The 20,220-nt window shown below is 47.5% G+C and overlaps 1 protein-coding gene across 1 annotated transcript in view; it reads right to left on the reverse strand.

The window, feature by feature from the left end:
* Window positions 1-1,664: 1,664 nt before the first annotated feature.
* Window positions 1,665-20,220, reverse strand: part of LOC144122111 (histone-lysine N-methyltransferase PRDM7-like) — a 253,642-nt gene continuing 235,086 nt past the window's right edge. Inside the window, exon 10 of the mRNA XM_077655632.1 lies at window positions 1,665-2,190. Within this exon, the coding sequence (XP_077511758.1) occupies window positions 1,710-2,190 (481 nt within the window). The 3' untranslated portion in view covers window positions 1,665-1,709. The remainder of the gene's footprint in view (window positions 2,191-20,220) is intronic.

Here is a 20,220-nt window from a genome sequence, read left to right on the forward strand (position 1 = left end):
ATCCTTTCAGGACCCACCTGGGGAGGTACGTTGTTTGCTGGGAACGCCCACAACGGCTTTTCTGCGACACGAACTATCGCGTTAAATCAAACGCCCAGGACATGGCACTGGTTATGCGCCCCCAGAAGTGACAGCAGTGAAACTGAAGGGGTGGTTGAGCACCAATTTACGTAGCGCATTTAGCATTGACGCCATTTTCAGTGTGGCTCACCACAGGCCAACCAGGCGATTAGGCGTCGACAAGATGACATCGAAGTCGAATTTTATTCTAATATTTTCAGGTTCTGCGAGATGGCGTACAGATAAAGAGACACAAACACGTTTCCGATGTGTGTCCGATTCGAGGCCATCGCGTGTTCTTGCTCTATCTATGCTCTTGCTTAGGGAATACCACGGAGTTAGACAGTAGTGCTGATAGTGGAGCGCCAGTTGAAATTGGCAGGCACAATTTTGCTACACATACGCTCAGCGCGCGTCAGGCACTCAGCGGTACACTGCATCCTCTTCATCTGCGCACAGAGGCGTCTACACGAGCGCTTTCCGGCTTTCGCTGCCCTCCTGGCAGAAATAACAACATCGACGCGCCGCCTGTTGAGATTTCCGCTAAAGACAGCGAAGAAGGCGCAAGCAATGCGCCACTGCAGCGTCGCTAAGTAGACGACAACCGCTAGGCATGCGGCGGGGCATATGCGCGCCTGCAGAATAAGGGGAAGGATTTGTCTGACACTAAGGTCCCTGGAACCACGGGAGCAGCGGAGCAGTGGGAGCGCCGTACCAGAGCCAAACCCCAATCCGAGTGCCACCTATCAGATGCCCAACAAAGCTTTCTGCGTTGCAGCAAAATTGATCCCCTCTTACTAACATCGGAGTAGGCGCTTCTTTCTTACTGCGTGATAAGACTCAGCAATATACCCCAAAAGTTCAAGAGGCTAGCAGGGTAAGACCTTTCACTTCTATAAGCTGAAATGCTATGGCATAAAGAAGTTCTTAATGCGGTTTTGCAGCATATAAGTATGATATTTATTTTGACTAGCTTTGATTGGCACGATCCTTATTAGAGCAGGAAGTTATTATCTAAGGACAAGGGAGCCCCGCAAATGTGTGCAGCGGTCTCAAAATTCTTGCGGTTTTCAACAAAGATTTTGTTAATGATTTCTAGTGCGGCAAGCGAATCAGAAGAATAACACACAATAAGATAAACTCTTGCAAAAGCAATAAAAGCGAGCTAAGCACAAAAACTGTTTTAGAGCCTGAAAGGCAGGTTGTTATCCGGAAATAGCAACTATGCAATCTATGGAACATGCGTTGAAACGCGTGAAAGAAACACTATGATATGAAAATTGAAAGATATCGATCTCTCTTTCCAACTTTCCTCAATCAACTTTCAAACCAGAAGCGAAGCAATCTGCCGCAACAAGGAATCTTTTATTCAAAAGTTTAACACGGCGTTCGGGAGGCCACACAGGCTACGCTAGGTCCTTATAACAGGTTCAATACAAGGAACACCATGCTTTTTCCACTTTGCTGCTCATCTGCAAACTACATTCGATTACTACAATGACGTAAATCTATTAGGTTTTTGCCCTCTAAAGTAACCTTCAGACGGCTGCCACAACTTCCATTTACTGGTTGATTTCGTGGAAAATTTATTCAGTGGTACAGGGTCTACTCATAGCTATCTATCCTGCCACAAGGAGAGGTACGCCGGGTCAATGATCTCCCTGGCGCTCATGGCGTCGGAACACGTGCCTACGCACTTCGCGGCGACTAGCGAATCCCTTGCCGCAGTGAGGACAGGACAGCGGGAACTGCTTGGCATGCACAGACATCTCGTGCTTCTTTGCATTGCTTCGATCGGTGAACCTGCGGCCACAGACGCCGCACGCATGCTCTTTCTCCGCCGTATGGGTCCGGATGTGTATTTTCAGGTAGTCCTTCCTGGCGTAACCCTTTTCGCAGACGGGACACACGAATGGGCGCACATCTTCCGAGTGCGCCTTCTTGTGGCGCAGCATGTGGGAAGAGCAAGTAAAGCGTTCTCCGCACTCTGCGCATTCGAAGGGCTTCTCTCGCGTGTGGGATATCAAGTGGTTGTGCAGACTGGACTTCCATGAGAAGCTCCTCTGGCAGATTTCACAAGAAAAAGGCTTCTCGCCGGTATGGGACCATTCGTGCTGTGCTGTGACGAACCTGGATGCAGATGAAAGAGGAAAGCAAAGTACAATTGTGAGAAGGGAACACGCAGCGAAAGAGATGAGCAACAGATTGGTAGAACACGGTATTGAAGGGAACCAGCATGCGATTATTGTTTAAAAAATCGGTCCCTTTTCTTAGGCAGCGGACAAGTTAGTGACCTGTTTGAAGGACATTTCTTGCCAGATATTAGGCAGCTAGCAGCGAAGCTTTTGAGCACATTTAAATGCCTTGAACACATTTAATTTGAGCACATTTAAATGCTGTGTGGGCGAGGTGCAGATAAATAGGTGCAGCTGTGCCGTGTTCCTGTGGCACCACCTTCATGTAGTTTCATCTTTGGTCACGCATCCTGGTATATTGGGCGCGAAGGCATACGGCTTGTTCAACTGCCTGCTAACGCAGTATCGCAGCGACGTACGATAGGATGCTTCACACAACGCACTCGCACCATTCAGGAAATTTGAAGGCAGGATTATTTTATGTAAAACCGGCAGTTAGCAATAATGTATATAGTTTATTAGCATCAGATGCAAAACTTGATTGATATGCACGAACTGAAAAACTTTGCTACAAAAGAGAATAATTAGCATTCATCATGCTTTCTGTTTGCGCCAGTGGTTGCGTGACTAGACAACCGTACAGTTAACATCTGCTGAGAGCAGGCAAGCTTCGGTAATGAACTGAAGTTGGTAAACAAGGAATTCGAGCGAAACGGTTACCCCAAGAATTTTGTCGGCAAAGTGACAAGAAAACTCGAACACAGGCGAGAAGCACAACGTCCAACAACAAAAGCGATTAAGCGGGTGACGATTACCTATGTAAGTAAAATAAGTTAAACGCTTTCCTGTATCTTGAGAACGCAGGTAGTGCACATCGCTCAAGTGCCAAGAAGCAATGTCCAAGCCGACCTTTTCAATGTGAATGACCCTCTGCCAAGTGCCAAGTCCTCCAGTATGTTTTTTGGAATCCCAGGCAATGACTGTCCCTCCATCTATGTCAGGGAAACCGGGAACATCCAGCGACGCGTCAAAGCTCATCAAGGCGACGTCAGGAAGAACCACGCATGAAAGAATGCGACTGAGGAATATGTGGAGTCCACCGGACACGAGACAGACAGGGATGAGGCAGCAATCGTGGTAACAGAAAGAAAAACTAAAAAACTATATCTAGAGTCGCTAATCATCCATACGATGCCGGACACGTTGAGCAAGAATCCAGGCGCACATCACCATATTTATTGGAAAATATTACGAAGAATCCTGAAGGCTACATAAGACATTGCATTTACAGCGAAGCTGTATACCTCTACTGGCAAAGGAAATTTTTGTGTCGTTGGCGTCGTCAGCAACAAACGCCAGACTAAAAATTGAATGCTTTACGACCGCGGCGGCTGCGTTTTTATGGAGGCAAAACGCAGAGGCGCCCGTGGGCTGTGCGATGTCAGTGCACGTTAAAGATACTCAGGTGGTCGAACCTATTCCGGAGCCCTCCACTATGGCACCTCTTTTTTCCTTTCTTCTTTCACTCCCTCCTTTATCCCTTCCCTTACGGGGCGGTTCAGGTGTCCAACGATATATAAGACAGATACTGCGCCATTTTCTTTCCCCAAAAACCAAATATTATTATTATTACTCCGTGTGTAAAACTACCCAAAAGCATAAACGGAAATAAAAAATGAAGAAAACAGTAAAGATAAAAAATAACCAGAAAAATATAGAGCAGCTGAAAAGGAAGTGAAAAAATAATAAAAATATCTAAATGATAAAACTCCTGTGAAGACAGGCATACAGTATATAGCTTGTGCTCGTTTTCATCCAGAAAACACAAAACAAGCACCGAAATCACATAATGGATGATAAGGCGCGTGTGAACAACGGGAAGACCGTCCCACCAATGCAGCTCAACCAACCACCCTTCATGGTTCATGCATTGATTTAACCTTAGCAAAGGATATCTCTACAATCAGAACTGAAAATCTCAGTGTACATCACGCTGATGATAAAGCAGTCGTGAATGTTGTTGTGAAATAATAAAAGGTAATATAAGTACATCTCACTTGTCTCTGGTTTCACGCTTTGTAGAGCCACGTGTGTGGATTTTCAACTGAAGTTGCAATGGGTAATTGGGTGTTGTTATAAAGCTTCGCTGTCCGACCACATTCACAGCGTGGATTGGAGGCACAATTTTTTAGACACAGTCTTACTTTGAACAAGGGTCTCATATGGGACGCGAAACGCATTTTTCGTTCGTTTTTGACTAGGTCAGTGGCCCAATTTTCGACCGGTTGCGATCTGGTCATGTGCTACTGCCATTGGCTTCTGCGTGCAGTCATCCACGCATGTGCGCTAGAAAAAGGCGCTGAGTGCGCGTGTGCAAGTCGCCCTGAGGGCCCATGTGCTGCAGCACATATACCAGTACGCAGGCCGTCAAGGTGCCCAACAGGCCCTCGGATACACAAACCAACGGCCAGCGCGATTTCAAGAGCCAGGACGCCGAGCTGCTGTTGTGCGCATATGTAGCCGTCCATTCCCGTCGTGTCGCATGCTGACAAGCGCCCCTCGCGTCTGATATTTCTGGCGTTTTCGACTAAGGTTTCTTTTGCTCGCAATGATTGGAGCACGGCTGCATCTTGGTAGAGTGCGTACGGCCACGAATGAACCCGCGGCATTTAGTGTGTCTGTTTTATATTGTCATTGGCTAAAGTTTTAACTGCATGAAAGCAGGAATTATAGCTGACATGAAATAGGTGCAATACAAGAGGCGCTGCTTGCTTTGCATTATCCTGAGCTAAATAAAAGGAAGGTGCATAGTTTCGTTAACGGCAACAGCGTTTACTTGAGGCTTAGTTGGTAGCCGTTCAATTTCAGTGTGGCTTGAGACACCAACGTTGACAATAGCTCAGTCACTGAGGACTAGGCGAACAAGGAGCACACCTGTTGGCCTTGCATCTATAATTCAAGTCTTGGATAAAAGCGACGGTGTAAGATGAGCGGCTCAAACGAGGTCCTATTTCCTTTAGAAAACAGCAGTATGACGAGGCAAGTATTGAAGCCAGATGTTTTCAGAGTTGAGTTACCACGGCCCAAGTCGGAATAATATTTACCTAGGACAGTAGAATTCGTCTACTCGGAGGCGGCACATGTCAGTTAAGATGCACTCAGATTTTTTAATGTGCCTGTCCTGGATTACATCTGGAGTTGCGAGGCTCGCAGAGCACAGAAGCAGTGGTACAGAATTTCAGGACTTCGTGAGTACGATGGCGTAAACGCTGGTGCGGAATAAGAGCTTGTGTGCTCTAGAAACAACAAATCAGAGAAATGTGTTATTAAAGAGCAGTGAACGCAAAGCACTTAGGAGCGTGACATACGAGCTCTTGCAGTTTGAAGGCATTGCAGAGTGCAGCAATTAGTCATATGACTCCTTACTGGAAGGTGTATGTTGTAACGCAGTGCATGCAGGGGTCACGTGGCAATGCTGGCGGAGAGGAAAAACAATAAAAATAAAGATGCCCGCGAACATGCCAAGCGTCATAAATCCCCTTGCAGAGGTGACCGTGGGCTCTGCTCAAGCTGTCTTGAAACCTTTACTTACGACCGTTCCATCGTTTTCATGAAACATCAAATGTTTATTATAACCACGTCTGCTGCTGGTTTAACCCGGTCCTGCACCAGCTGTGACGCCGACATCCTCACAAACTTGCTACCTTCACCGGCAGGCATGAATCTCTGCCGGCCATCGCTACGCTTGATTTCTCTTCGAATCCATTTCATTACTTTAAAGGACCATCCGTTGCCTTTCCTTTTTGCTACATATCCTGCCCAAGCCCAAATTTTTCTATTTATTTATTTATTTATTTATATACCCTCAGGGCCACTACGGCATTATAGAGGGGAGTGGTTACAAAAATTGTGAGATCAATTTAACAAACTGGAGTTAATGAAGGAGACAAGGTACAATCATGATTCCTACATACACATTGTCTGCTAATGCATTCAGGAAAAGAAAGATAACACAATATACAATACATCCTAGATATACAATATTAGCCAGAACGTTCTTGAATAATTGATGATTGGGGATGGTGGCTGTCGAAGAAGGAAGGTGATCCAACTCATTCGATGTGCGTGGAACCAATGACTGAAAAAAAGTTTTTGATCTGCAGATATGGGTGCCAACCTTATGAATGTGGTCTATAGACTTGGCGATACGTACTGCGGTGGTGAGATAAGCCCGGTACGAAACTGCGGGTGATAGAACAATTTGTGAAAAAGGCACAGACCAAATATTTCCCGACGTGATGGCAAGGATGATAAGTTAAGGCTAGATTTCATGGCAGTGATATTTGATGTTCTGATATAGTTAGACAGAATGAAGCGAGTACAATTATTCTGAACCATTTCCAATGCCTGTTTCAGGTTTGTTTGCCTTGAACCCCAATTGACGCGGCGTACTCGAGCTTGGACCATATTAGAGTTTTATGAAGTAGTAATTTTAAAGAGGGAGGTGCTTTGGAAAAGTTGCGTCGATATATATATAAATATAAGCTGCAAAATGTGTAAGTTTCCCTTATTATATGTGCTGCTGGTTTGCATTATTGGTGGCAAGTTCCATTCATATACAGCATACCTAAGAAAGAGAAATGATATTTAAATTTTTCTTATTTATCATTTTTTACCTCGCTAATATCTGCGCCGGTGGTTAGTCGGACATCCGCGTCAGACGTTTTACACATCAGCAATCAACTTCTATCTTATTAGGTGATAGCGTATAAAGCCCGTTAGGCCGAAAAGTCATCGGCGTAGTTGGCACCGCGTGTCTAAAATAATTGTGGGCCGCGCCAAATAAAATCGTATCATGCCAACCGTTTGCCGCAGAATGTTCCAGATTGTGTTATACGATTCAACGTTTCGTTTCACCATTAACTTGCTAGTTAAGTTAGAGCCTAGCTCGCGGCAGGGATTCGAACCGGCGACGTAAATTCAGGGGTTGCGCAAAAAAATTGCATCGTGGTATTTTGTAGTTCTAGTGATTGATGACTGACTGGTGTGTAATTGGTGATGGCGAGTTAATGAAAGAATCTAATTATTTGATTGATTAAAGAAAAATAGAAATGGGATTAATGAGGAGTTCAAAGCTTTCAGAATGCTCAGAATGTAAAGCTAATGCTTGATGATGCTAATAAAGAAAATTTAGTGTGTAACTTATAAATATTTAAGACAACTGAAAACAAAATCAAAGATGCGTTCAGAGGCGTCAAACTGTTCAGAATGGAAAGCCTAACCCACTCCACTATTGCTTGATAGTCTTAAGGTGGAGCTTAAGTCTACTCTCCAATTTTTAAAAGACAATTTGTTCCCCACCGAAAATTTACTTACTAACTGCTTTCTGCGCTGTGTGAAAGTATCAGCAATTAATTTTTTTTTACAAAAGAAGCCAATAGTTTCAAGAATGTCTTTTCAAAATAACCTAATGCGTCAGTACTTCCCACGCAAGCCTTTTGAGGCTATCGCTGCTTAACTCGGCCGAAGCATGCAGTCCAGAAAACTTTTGAGCGAGCGTCTAGTGCACGTCTCTCCACTTGTGCAGCAATTTCACAATATTCTGCTCGGCGCGCTGGCTTTTTTGTAACTTGGACGATGCGGGATGCACAACGAAATATATTTAATTAAAATTATCTCAGCAGGCCGGCTTGGTCACTCGGTACGGTCCTCCGTTCTCTTCTTGATCGAATTTTCACAAGCCTTGAAGAATACTTCGGGTTGTAATTGTGTTTAAATACATACCGAAATCACAGATTATTGAGTGCCTATGCAAGCATAACCTTTTCAAGAATACTTCGTTAAACTTCTTCACTCATGGTGCCTTAAATTAAGTCAAGGAGACCAACTCCACAAGTGGGGAATCAGCCTCGTGCCATCATGTTCCCGCCTCTGTGGATCAACCTGAGAAGCTGATAACGATGTACATATACATTGAGTTTGCGATGACGTATTAAACTGATCTCATCATTCCCGACCGACAACAATTTATGATCACCTAATGAAATAACTCGTTTCCGTTCTTGCACTATTCACACCTGGTGTTCTTTTCTCCACATAATCTTCGAAACCCATTTCTTCTCGCAGTTTTTGGAGTTTGAGCTGGGCTTCTGTCGTAAAGATCAGCACATTGCACATGACGTCTCACACACCGTGGGGTAATGTTTAGACTGATAACAAAAAAATGTCGATAACATTCAGTGTGGAGTTTCTTTAGCTCGTGCGACGATGTAATTTTTAACAACTTCGTTCTGGCGTGTCTACTGCGAAGACCGAAAAACCAAATCTCCTCTGAACCTTTATTGCTTCAAAACTTGTGAAGCGTAGACTGCGTTATTGTGAAGTTTATTAAAAGCTGTTGGTGTTTCGTCACGTAGTTGTGGCCGTGAATTGTACCATTTGAGCAGTCATAAGAGCGTTATGACTGCTCAGATGCTCACACTCAAATGACTGCTCACACTCCTCAACTGTAGATAAAATTATCAGTAATGCATGCAATCGCAGTGTATGTCTCCTGATAGAGACGGCAAGCAATTATAATCATTTAGAAAAGAACGAAAAGGAACGGAATGAGAAGTCTCCATGAAAGGAGAAAGTGAAAAATGAACTGAATGCAAACACTTGCGCACCAAACAACAACAGACGGAATAAAAGGGCATTATTGAGTCATAATACAACATTGAGCAGTAGGAAATAGGTGATTTGATTTGATTTGGTTTATAGGGGTTTAGCGTCCCAAAGCGACTCAGGCTATGAGGGACACCGTAGTGAAAGGCTCCGGGAATTTCGACCACCTGGGGTTCTTTAACGAGAACTGACATCGCACAGTACACGGGCCTCTAAAATTTCGTCTCCATCGAAATTCGACCGCCGCGGCCGGAGTCGAACCCGCGTCTTTTGGGCCAGCACCCCAGCGCCATAACCACTCTGCCACCGTGCTGGCGAAATAGGTGATTTATATCTGCGAATTTTATAAATTTATACAAATGAAAATATCGTTTCTTTTGCTTTGGAACTGTAACATGCTGAAAGTTTGTGCTGGTAGTTTAATTGGCCTGCCAAATTTTAAATAGTTTTGTAATGAGTGTCCTTGAGTCAAGCGAAATGGTAGGAGTAGTTGGTACACTTCAAGTGAGCAAAGCCTCAGGGCTGGACGCGATCCCTGTAAGAATATTTAAGGCCAACATCGACATATTAGCTGTACACCTATTACACCTATCTATGCACTCTATAGTGAGCTCACCGTATCCTGCGAACCTAAATGTCGCTAAAGTATTACCAATCTATAAAGATGCAGATTGGTCACATTCAAGTAATTAAATGTTAATTTCAGTCATCAGTATTATGAAAAACAGTTTTTGAAGAAATAGTATGTATACACATAAAGAAGTTTATCACCAAGTACAAGATTATATGCCCTAGTCGGCATGGGTTTACACAGAATAGATCAACAGGATCCGCCGTTCTTGTGCTAGCGAAAGCTATAAACAGAGCCCTCCACGACAAGACTGCTATCGTTGTGTACTTAGACGTAAAAAAGGCATTTGATACGATTAATCGTACACTTACTGTAGAAAAGCTCTTTAAGTATGGGTATAGAGGGAAAATATCAGAATTTTTCAATAGTAACCTTTCAAACTGCATACAGCATGGGTGACGAATAACGTAATCTCTGAGGCGCAGATCACGTCAATTGAGGTCATCCAGGGATCAGTTTTAGGACCAGTTTTGTTTTCGATATGCGTGAATGAATTTCCAACCATATTAAAATATTTACAAGCGTTAATGTAGGTCGATGACACCGCTTGAATATATATTGAGGACACAATAAACGAACTTACCAATAAAATAAAAGAAGAATTTTTAATTATTATGAACTCGTTCACTAACAATAATCTCGCCGTAAGCATTCAGAAAACTAAATGCACTGTATTTAGTTCAAGGGGAAATAAGCTAAACTACAATGATGTGGCGTTGTATTTAAATAGCGTGTCACAACAGAGTAAATAATTTAAAATATCTTGGTGCACACTGTGACTCTGATATGCACTGGAGAAATCATGTAAAACAGACGCACAAAGTTAGCTTCTCGATGCCACATTTTATTGCACGCGGGAGAATGTTTCGATTTTCCCATCCTTCTCATACTAAACTTTGCTTTTATAGAGAGTCAACTAATCTACTGCATAGATTCATGGGGTAACGCGTATCCTATATTTTTCGAACCTGCGATCGATTGTAGAAGAGAGCAGTAAAATTTATTACTTATTCAAAATCACCTGACTCTAGCAAACATCTCTTTAAGTCAACCCGTATTCTCCCTTTTCACTCAGTATACACTTTTTATGGTAGCGCAAACAATTCACCAAATCTTACAAATCAATGACCCAGTTCTCTATGGAATATTTATAAGAACTGAGAGGGCAACTACAGCGGCTAGTGCCAAACATTTCAACTTACTAGTGTGTCGCAATACTTACAAGCAATGACTAATAGAGTTCAGTGGAGTTTTGGTTTGGAATAGTATACCTGATTATATTGTCACGACCTGAGGAGCCGTGCAGACAGGCGTCGGGAAGAACACAAGACTGAGAGCGTTTTAATTAGAGAGCCAGCGTCCAGGTCACACAGCCAGAGCGCCTCGACAGCCAACCACCGCTTCGTCGTCGTTTCGACTAAGCGTGGAGGCCGCGCGGCGCGTTAGGCACGTGGCATTATTCCCCCCCGCGAAAGTAAACATCGTCTCGATGTGCACTGGGTTATGTACCGGGAGAGAAGAAGGAAGAAAAAATGAAAACTAGGGATGAGGGAGGTGAACTATACATCTGGCGGCTAGTTGAGAGGTGAGAAGAGTCATGTTCGCATGTTGGGTAGGAGATAAAGATACGAAACACAGCATGCACACAGCGCTCAGCCACGCGAAAAGTGCGGTTTCAGAGGCACTACATGGACGACTTCAGGCCGTCGACGCTGCAGACCGGTGACCACAGTTCCATCGGGAACAACTTCGTAGTTGACGCTGTTCAGGTGGCGCAGGACTTTGTACGGGCCGAAATATCTATTGAATAGCTTTTCGCACAACCCCTTCCGGCGCACGGGTGTCCACACCCATACCTGGGCACCCGGCTCAGAGTGCATGTCCCTGTGCCGAAGGTTATAGTGTCGAGCATCGATGGATTGCTGGTCCTTGATGTTCAAGCGAGACTGCTGACGGGCTTGCTCTGCTTGTTCCACGAAGTGACCTGCTTAAAGGGGTAGCTCTGCATCGCCGTACGGGATCATCGCATTCAACATCATGCGGACCACCCTGCCATAGACGAGACGGAACGGGGTAAGCTGGGTGGTTTCCTGCGTCGCTGTATTATATGCGAAGGTGACGTACGGCATGATCTCATCCCACGTTTTATGTTCAACGTCAACGCACATTGAGATCATGTCCACTAATGCTTTGTTTAGCCGTTCGGCTAGACCATTGGTTTGGTGATGATACGCTGTTGTTGGTCGATGAGCTGCATAGCTAAGCGTTCAGACCTCTCGTAAGAGCCGGGCTGTAAACGCCTTGCATCGGTCAGTAATGATGATCGATGGGGCGCCGTGTCTAAGCACGATGATATCTAAAGTCTGACGAAAACTCGTCTGGTCGGGTAGAAGATTCATGTATGAAGAAAAAGGAACGCCGACCAAAAGGTTGTTGTTTAAAACGAAGACGTTTCGGCTTCCATACGGAAGCCTTGATCACTGGGCGGAAAGCCCAAAGCACAAAGCTTAAGTGCGTCGAAGTAATCGCCCCAAGCATCTTGCGTACGTAGGCGGGAGATTGCCTGCGTTGTGGTTAAGGGTTTTGTCTGTTGTTTGGATTATCAGGGATTCCAGATATCGACGTGACAGCCAATTCTTTTCTCTTGCGATGCCTGATGCTTCTTCCCAAGCTATATTGTGCGCCGCGGCTTCCACGTGTTCCGCAAGTGCATTAGATGCAATATTTTTGTTCCTGACGTCGTTCTTGTGGTCGCTCAATCGCCTTTCGAAATTCCCGCTCTCGCCGATATAGCAGTAGTCGCAGTCTGCGCAGGGAATCTTATAGATGACGCCAGGAAATTTCTCTTTCTTTATCTTGTCTTTGGCGGCCACCAGCTCATGCCTCAGCTTGCACGCAGGAACGTGAGCGACGTGCACACCATAGTGCGCAGAACGCGAGCCAAAGACTCGCTCACGCCCGGCACATATGGGATAGCGGCTCGGGCTCGGCAAGGAGGACCAACTGGTTCTGATGGGCGTGAAGACCGTTGAAGAAAAGAATCCACGAAGTGCTTGGGGTAGCCGCATTCACTCAATTCTCGGTGCACTTGGCTTAGGTCAGCAGCCCGATCTTCTGGCCTTGGGCAGATGTTTTTGGCACGTCGGACGAGGGAAGCCACGACGGAGCGTTTGTGGAAAACCGGGTGGACAGAATTAAAATGAAGATACCGGCCTGTGTGGGTTTCTTCTCTATAAATTTTGAAAGAAAGGCGGTTTCCACGGCGTTCCACCAAAACGTCCAGAAAAGGAAGACGGCGTGCAGCCTCCTCCTCTACAGTAAATTGAATGGAATCTTCCATGCTATTGATGTGGTCTGTGAAAGGACCTAACGCATTCTTTTTGATAATATAGAAACAATCGTCGACGTAACGCACAAAAACCTTTGGGCGCGGTTCGAAGGTAGCCAGTGCGCGAGCTTCAATTGCTTCCATGGTAAGGTTTGCGGTTGTCACCGATATAGATGCGCCCATAGCAGTGCCATGAACTTGTCTATAGACTGTACCCCGGAAAACAAAATAAGTGTTCTCAAGGCAGAACTGCAACAGCTTCAGAAGATCCGATGCTTCGATAGGGGTTCTTTCACACAATCCGTCGTCAATCTGCAGCGCTGAGCGGCACACCTCCACGGCTAGATGCACGGGTACGCTGGTGAACAGCAATTTCACATCAAAGGACACCATGACCTCGTCGTCCTCCACCGTGACATTACGTACTTTTTCAATAAAATTGAAAGAGTCACGTATGAAAGTCGAGCTCTTTCCAAGGAGTGGCACAAAAACCTTGTGTAAGTAGCCCGACAAGCGGTATAAGGGCGACCGTGTAAAGTCAACTATTGGTCGCATCGGGACGTTTGGCTTATGGATCTTCGGGAGACCATAAAAGGCGGGAGCTGACCCATTGTGGCAGAGGAGCTTGAAATAAAGTGACTGCACGCCGTCTTCCTTTTCTGGACGTTTTGGTGGAACGCCGTGAAAACCGCCTTTCTTTCAAAGTTGATAGAAAAGAAACACACACACGCCGGTATCTTCATTTTAATTCTGTCCACCCGGTTTTCCACAAACGCTCCGTCGTGGCTTCCCTCGTCCGACGTGCCAAAAACATCTGCCCAAGGCCGGAAGATCGGGCTGCTGAACTACGCCAAGTGCGCCGAGAATTGAGTGAATGCGGCTACCCCAAGCACTTCGTGGATTCTGTTCTTCAACGGTCTTCACGCCCATGAGAACCAGTTGGTCCTCCTGCCGAGCCGCTATCCCATATTTGCCGGGCGTGAGCGAGTCTTTGGCTCGCGTTCTGCGCACTTACGGTGTGCACGTCGCTCACGTTCCTGCATGCAAGCTGAGGCATGAGCTGGTGGCTGCCAAAGACAAGATAAAGAAAGAGAAGTTTCCTGGCGTCTTCTATAAGATTCCCTGCGCAGACTGCGACTATTGCTATATCGGCGAGAGCGGGAATTTGTAAAGGCGATTGAGGGACCACAAGAACGACGTCAGGAACAAAAAGATTGCATCTGGGGGGGGGGGGGGGGGGGCGCTGCAAGCAGCCGTCTCGAAATGACGCACGTTCGCATCGCTCCGACTTTTCGAAGCTTTTTGGCCCGGACGTTTTTGGGCTAGGCTCCCAAAAATGGATGGGCCAGTGCCATCGTGTTCCTTGTCACCTGTGGACAACAATTTCAACGCTTCCATGTCGAAGACTACCACAGGAAACCATCCGGATACATCCGATACGCTTACCGCCGATGCCGCCAACATGGCTCCCGGGGATCCGCAGCAAGCCGCCGAGGCAACATCGCTTCGTAGCGGCACAGATAACGCGGCGCAATCTGTCGCTGTGCTTGACGCCGACGCAAGCATGACGGACGACGAATCCAGCCAAGTGGTTGCGGCGATACCTGTCTCCAATGCCTTCACTGTTCTATCCACGGAAAACATGCCTGGAAATAACCATTCTCAGGTAGGATCTTGCACTTTTCCATTTTCGAAATTTGCCAAGCAGCCTAGGATGGGGTTAGGCACTTTTCAGATAAACTCAAGAAAACGCTCGCTTGGTGAATAAACGACACGGCGTAAAATTTGGCCACTCGCTGACAGCAATAACTGGTTGCTACGCGGATACGCATTTTCAATCGCAGGGCCCTTCCTCGGCTCCCATGGTCACCACATTCGGCAGAACCGATCACTCGGCTGATAATGACCACTCTGAAGAGGATGACTGGCAGCCTGTTAGGCGAAAGAACAAAGCTACAGCTGCCGATCCAACCTGTGTTAAACATACTGTGATAATGAAGCTAACTTCACCTGGACAACTAGGCTCACTCCCCGCACACTGGCTGCACAGAGCCATTGCCGATGAGCTTCAAAAATCCATTTTCACTCAGGCTTTCAAGTACGGCCTCTTGAAAGAAGCAATCAGTTTGCGGTCGACGTATCGCATACGCTTGCCAGAGGCCATCTTCTCGGACTGCAGTCTGTCTTAATTTCTGGAAAGCCGACATCTATACAAGCCTATGAAACCATTCGCTCCGGCCAGATCCGCGTGGTCATATATCGGGCCAACGGGCTAACAAGCGAACAGCTCATGGCCAACCTCACGTGCTACTCGTGCAAGGTAATCAGTGCCAGGCCAATGGGCAAGAACGGAGCATCTCTCATCACATTTGAGGGCTCCAGACTTCCCCGCGAAATCCATCTATACAGCATACTCCTGCCGGTCATAACTTATCACCGGAAATCTGTCATATGTGAGACCTGTCATAAAATCGGACATAGGACAAATTCGTGTCCACTAGTCGACCAACGTCGATGCTCGTTCTGCGGTCGCCCCGCACATGGCAACCTCGAAGTATGCCCGACAGAACCACTATGCCGTAATTGCGGAGGTCAACACGTAGCTACAGACCCGAAGTGCCCTGTTCAGCGACAGGCTACCAAAACCCTGAGGAACGGCATTGTCCGCCGAATCCGAGTATCGCGACGAAAGAAGCGCAAGCAACAAGCCGAGCTTCTACATGGCAACGAAACGTTTTCGACGGCTGCACACAAGAGCCCTGCCAGCGCACAGCGATCACCCTCGGAGCAAATTGTGCTTGTTAAGGAGGACTTCCCTCCAATACAAAGTCAGCCGTTACCAAAGGAACGAAGCAGTGAACATAAAACTAGAGAGAAAAATGCGCACGGCCGCTCTACACAAACTGAGAGCGCTAGTCTAAGGAATGCCACACCTCCATCCCTAACGAGATCTCTTGAGCATTCCGCGACAGCGCCAAAGCAAGCACGCATACACCGTGTTTATGCTGAAACTCTCCGTGCTACATAGCGCGGTGCAGAAACGCATCTGGCGCAAAATCGCTCATGCACGGTGCACTTAGATGAAGACCAACTCAAGTACATTATCGAAATAGTCACTACTGAGGTAATCAAGCGCATGCTTCCACTCTTAGGACTGTCGCAGGCTTCTCCGAATCAAGAGCCCAGAATTGGGCACACATCATCTTCTCTTCCGCGCACCTTCCATTTTAAAAATGGCGGGCACTAGCGCGAAACCTCATGACATTTTTTGCTTCGGACTCTCCTATATGGTTCTTACAATGGAACTGCCGGGGAATCCGTCGCAAACAAGCAGAACTTCAAAGGAGACTGTCCATCACGCCGACGCTTCCTCTAGCTATCCTGCTTCAGGAGACTGGTACTAATAGGCCCAATCTAATAGGGTACAAACCTTACTGCACCCCTTCCATAGAGCACCGACGTCCTGGGCCAGGATCACGATCCGCGAATCCAGTAGCCTATGGGCAGGCATGCGTACTTGTTCTCTCTCGCGCTGCCCACACCGAGCTTGATACGTCCGCGTGGTGCACGCAGACGCAAGAGGTAGCGGGAGTGCGCCTTACATTAGAAGGGGACCAACAAGCTTTGGTTTTTTCGGTTTATGCCAGATCCTTCGGTACTACGACATATCGAGTAGATATATATTTTATAGAACACTTCTTAAGGATATATCCCCAGGATCGCGTTATAGTTGGGGGTGATTTTAATGCCATGCACACCAGCTGGGGATATCATCGCTCAGATGCTAGGGGAAGGCATCTATGGCAGCACATTGTCAAAGACAAACTGACCATCGTTAACGACCTTACGTTGCCCAGTCGCTGTGGCCAGCACAAAAGTCAACAAGACACCTCTCCAGACCTGACACTTCTTTCCCATCCTAATGAGATCATATGGTCACGGGCTGATGATGTCATGGGCAGTGATCACTATCCCGTGGTGGTGTCACGGGCCCCTCGAGGGCGAAAGTCGCTAAAGCGGCAACAACGCCATCGAATAGAGGAGCACGTCTCATGGGACGATTTTCGCAGAATGCTCGGTGAGGTGAACGTTCCCACAGAATTAGACGAACTCATTACTCAGATCAACGGTGCCAAGAAGAAAGCCACAACGAAGCTTTTAGTTAATACGATGCCCCGAAGCCGAACTCCCACCTTTTGAGTCTGTGGAATCGTAGGCTTCGTGCTCTCAAGGCGTACCGCCGCTCTGGTCGGACATCCCACCGTAGGCGCGCCCTCACCCGCATTACTCAAGAGGTCGAGCAGTATACTATGCAGCTCACTCTCCAAGATTGGCAGCTGCTGTGCCACTCGCTCAATGGAACAGTTAACTTGTCGAAGGCCTGGCACATATTTCGAGCTGTCCTTGGACACAAAAGGCCGATTCCCCCTTCCCAAGGCATGACCCTGAAATTTAACGTCTCCCCGGCTGATCTAGCTATACAAGCCGGGAAGGTCTTTTTTCCCCAACCTGAAAATGTGGATGCCTTTCCTGCGGACCCCGTCTCATATACATCGAATGATTACGACGTTCCCTTCACATTAGACGAACTGGAGGCAGCCTTGTATGACTCAAACCATAAAAGTGCCCCGGGACCGGATGGTGTACGCTATTCAACACTTCTTAACCTTCCCAAATCACATAAACTTGCCCTGTTGAAAGTATTCAACGAATGCAGGACCAACGGTGCTCTTCTCCCTGCCTGGAAGGAATCAGTTGTCATACCAATTCCAAAACCCGGTAAGCCAAGTCGGACATTACAAGACCTCAGGCCGATATCGCTGACCTCCAACCTTTGTAAAGTCATGGAACGTATGGCTCTGAGAAGACTTGAATGATACTTAGACAAGTTCAGCGTCCTGTCTCCTATGCAAGTAGGTTTTCGACGAGGACTCTGCGCGCAAGATATTCTCAAAAGGCTTCATAACGACGTTCTCGCATACCATAGCAGCGCACAGCTCCGGTTGGTTGTTGGGGTTGACGTCAAAAAGGCTTTTGATTCCGTGCCCCACTCTACCATAGTTCAACGGCTCCAGGAAGTGGGGATAGGCGGGAACCTCTACCGCTTCGTGAAAGCGTTTCTTGCGGACAGAACTTTCTCGGTAATGGTTGGGGATACTCAGGGTGCACGGCAACCTAACCGAACTGGCGTACCCCAAGGCGGCGTCATATCTCCGGCTCTTTTTAATATCGCGATGTCAGGTCTTCCGCCAATTCTAACGTCGATAACCGGTTTTAATTTTGCCGTGTATGCGGACGATATAACGCTCTGGACCAATTCTGGGTCCCCTGCGGAGCAGGAATTAGCCTTGCAGATAGGCCTTAATGCCGTCCACGACTACATCAAGAAATGTGGCATGAAAACCTCTCCGGAAAAAACCGAGTACGTGGCTGTCATAAACGGCCCGCGGCTGCGAGCCGAGGCCGAACGAAATCTTATCTCTCTTCATTTAGGGGACTCGGTTATTTGCCGGAAACAAACAATCCGTATACTCGGAATGCTTATTCACGAGGATGGAGGAGCCAAAAGCTGGATTCATAACACGGTGCTTAGTTGCCATCAGGCTTTACATCTTATGCGCCGCGTCTCTGCGCGTGGGTGGGGAATCAAAGAGGTGGGACTCCGTCAGATAGCCCTGGCACTCATAACATCAAAATTACTGTATGCATATTCCTACATGCGGCTTAACGCGACCCAACGCCTTCAGCTTGAGCGAATCAATCGGAAGGCGATGCGCCTTGTTACTGGCCTACCACAGTTCTGCCCAGTAGAGGACCTACACGCATGCAGCAAAATCAATGCCCTACAGGATGTGGCAGAGCAGCAATTGCAAGCCAGCGTGTCCGTCTCTCCACAACGGCGGCTGGCCGTCAGATCCTGCGGGCATTAGGCTACAACACTGACAAATTAGAGCTGCTGTCGTCTCCTGCCCCACCATGGGAACTAATGGATTTAGTAGAGGGTATGCCACTACCAAAGAACATAAGTTCAGCTAATCCCAAAAGGCGCAAAGCTGCCGCTAAACGTCACGAGAAGATGTCATACAAGCTAGCCCAGGAAGGGGCTATCCAACTATATACAGACGCCGCTCAGTTTCAACTTGGCGCCGCAATATCTTGTCACGACTCTGAGTCAGATACCACAATAGTTGAACGGCTCTCCGAGGAACACACTGTCACTAATCTCGAGCTCATTGCCATACGCCTTGCCATTACTCGAATAGTAGATCGACAGGATCCGGCTCCATGCACCCTACCATGTTTACACTGATTCACAAGCAGCGTACACCGCATGCCGCGCGGGGGGGAGCAGACTATGCCGTTCTTAGCGCAATTCGAACAGAAGCCCGACGCCTGCGAGAGGAGGGCCACACTATTGTTATTAGATGGATTCCTGCACACGAAGGAATCACTGGAAACGAAAAGGCACACCAGGCAGCGCGCGCTGCATCTCTTTCCGCACCTTTGCCTGGATGCACACTCGTTTCCGCTTCTTGGGCCCGTGATGACGTTGCACGTCCGTCGTCACCCTCCTATGGATAGGGCCAAGACATGGCATCGCGCACAATGCTATCGCCGCCGCATCCTCCAGCACGTGCCGAACCCTGAGCAATTATACCGCCGCCCACCTAGAACTTTCCGAAGGGTAGAGGCGGTACTCCTCCGCCCGCGCCCAGACTGGCCAGCTTCTGTCGCCAGCAAAGCTCAACCTCATCAACCCGCACTCATACCCGACCCCTCAATGCCCGGCATGCCCGGCCAGAGGCACGGTCGAACACCTTTTGTGGCGCTGCCCTGCTTTTGACGTGGTGCGGGAGCGAGCACTTCAGTCCCTGGGCGGGCACCGACCTGGCACCTTGCAGGAATGGGTCGATCCACCATTACACATCGGATCATCGGACGCACTCCGGCTCTGGCGGGCTTTTCTCCTATACTTCAAGAAGAAGAAGGGCCTGGCCGTTTCTTCGCAGAGCCGACCACAGGACCACCCCCACTTCGAAGAAGTGGAGACCGGCCCTCCTCCCCCTCCCCCCACCTCCACCCCCATGAAGCCCCTCATTTCTGCCGCAAGGCTAGGCCTATTTTATGCAGAAAAAAAGACGTATAAAAATAAAGATTGCATCTAATGCACTTGCGGAACACGTGGAAGCCGCGACGCACAATATAGCTTGGGAAGAAGCATCAGTCATCGCAAGAGAAAAGAATTGGCTGTCACGTCGATATAATCCCTGATAATCCAAAAAACAGACACAACCCTTAACCACAACGCACGTCTAAGCACGATGTCGTGCATAAAGAAGTGGGCAACTTCGGCGGCAGTACCTCGCGCGAGAACCTTCGTTTCAGCCTCAGACGGTCCA

The sequence above is a fragment of the Amblyomma americanum genome, chromosome 2, assembly GCF_052857255.1.
Source record: "Amblyomma americanum isolate KBUSLIRL-KWMA chromosome 2, ASM5285725v1, whole genome shotgun sequence".
NCBI classification, from domain to species: Eukaryota; Metazoa; Arthropoda; class Arachnida; order Ixodida; family Ixodidae; genus Amblyomma; species Amblyomma americanum.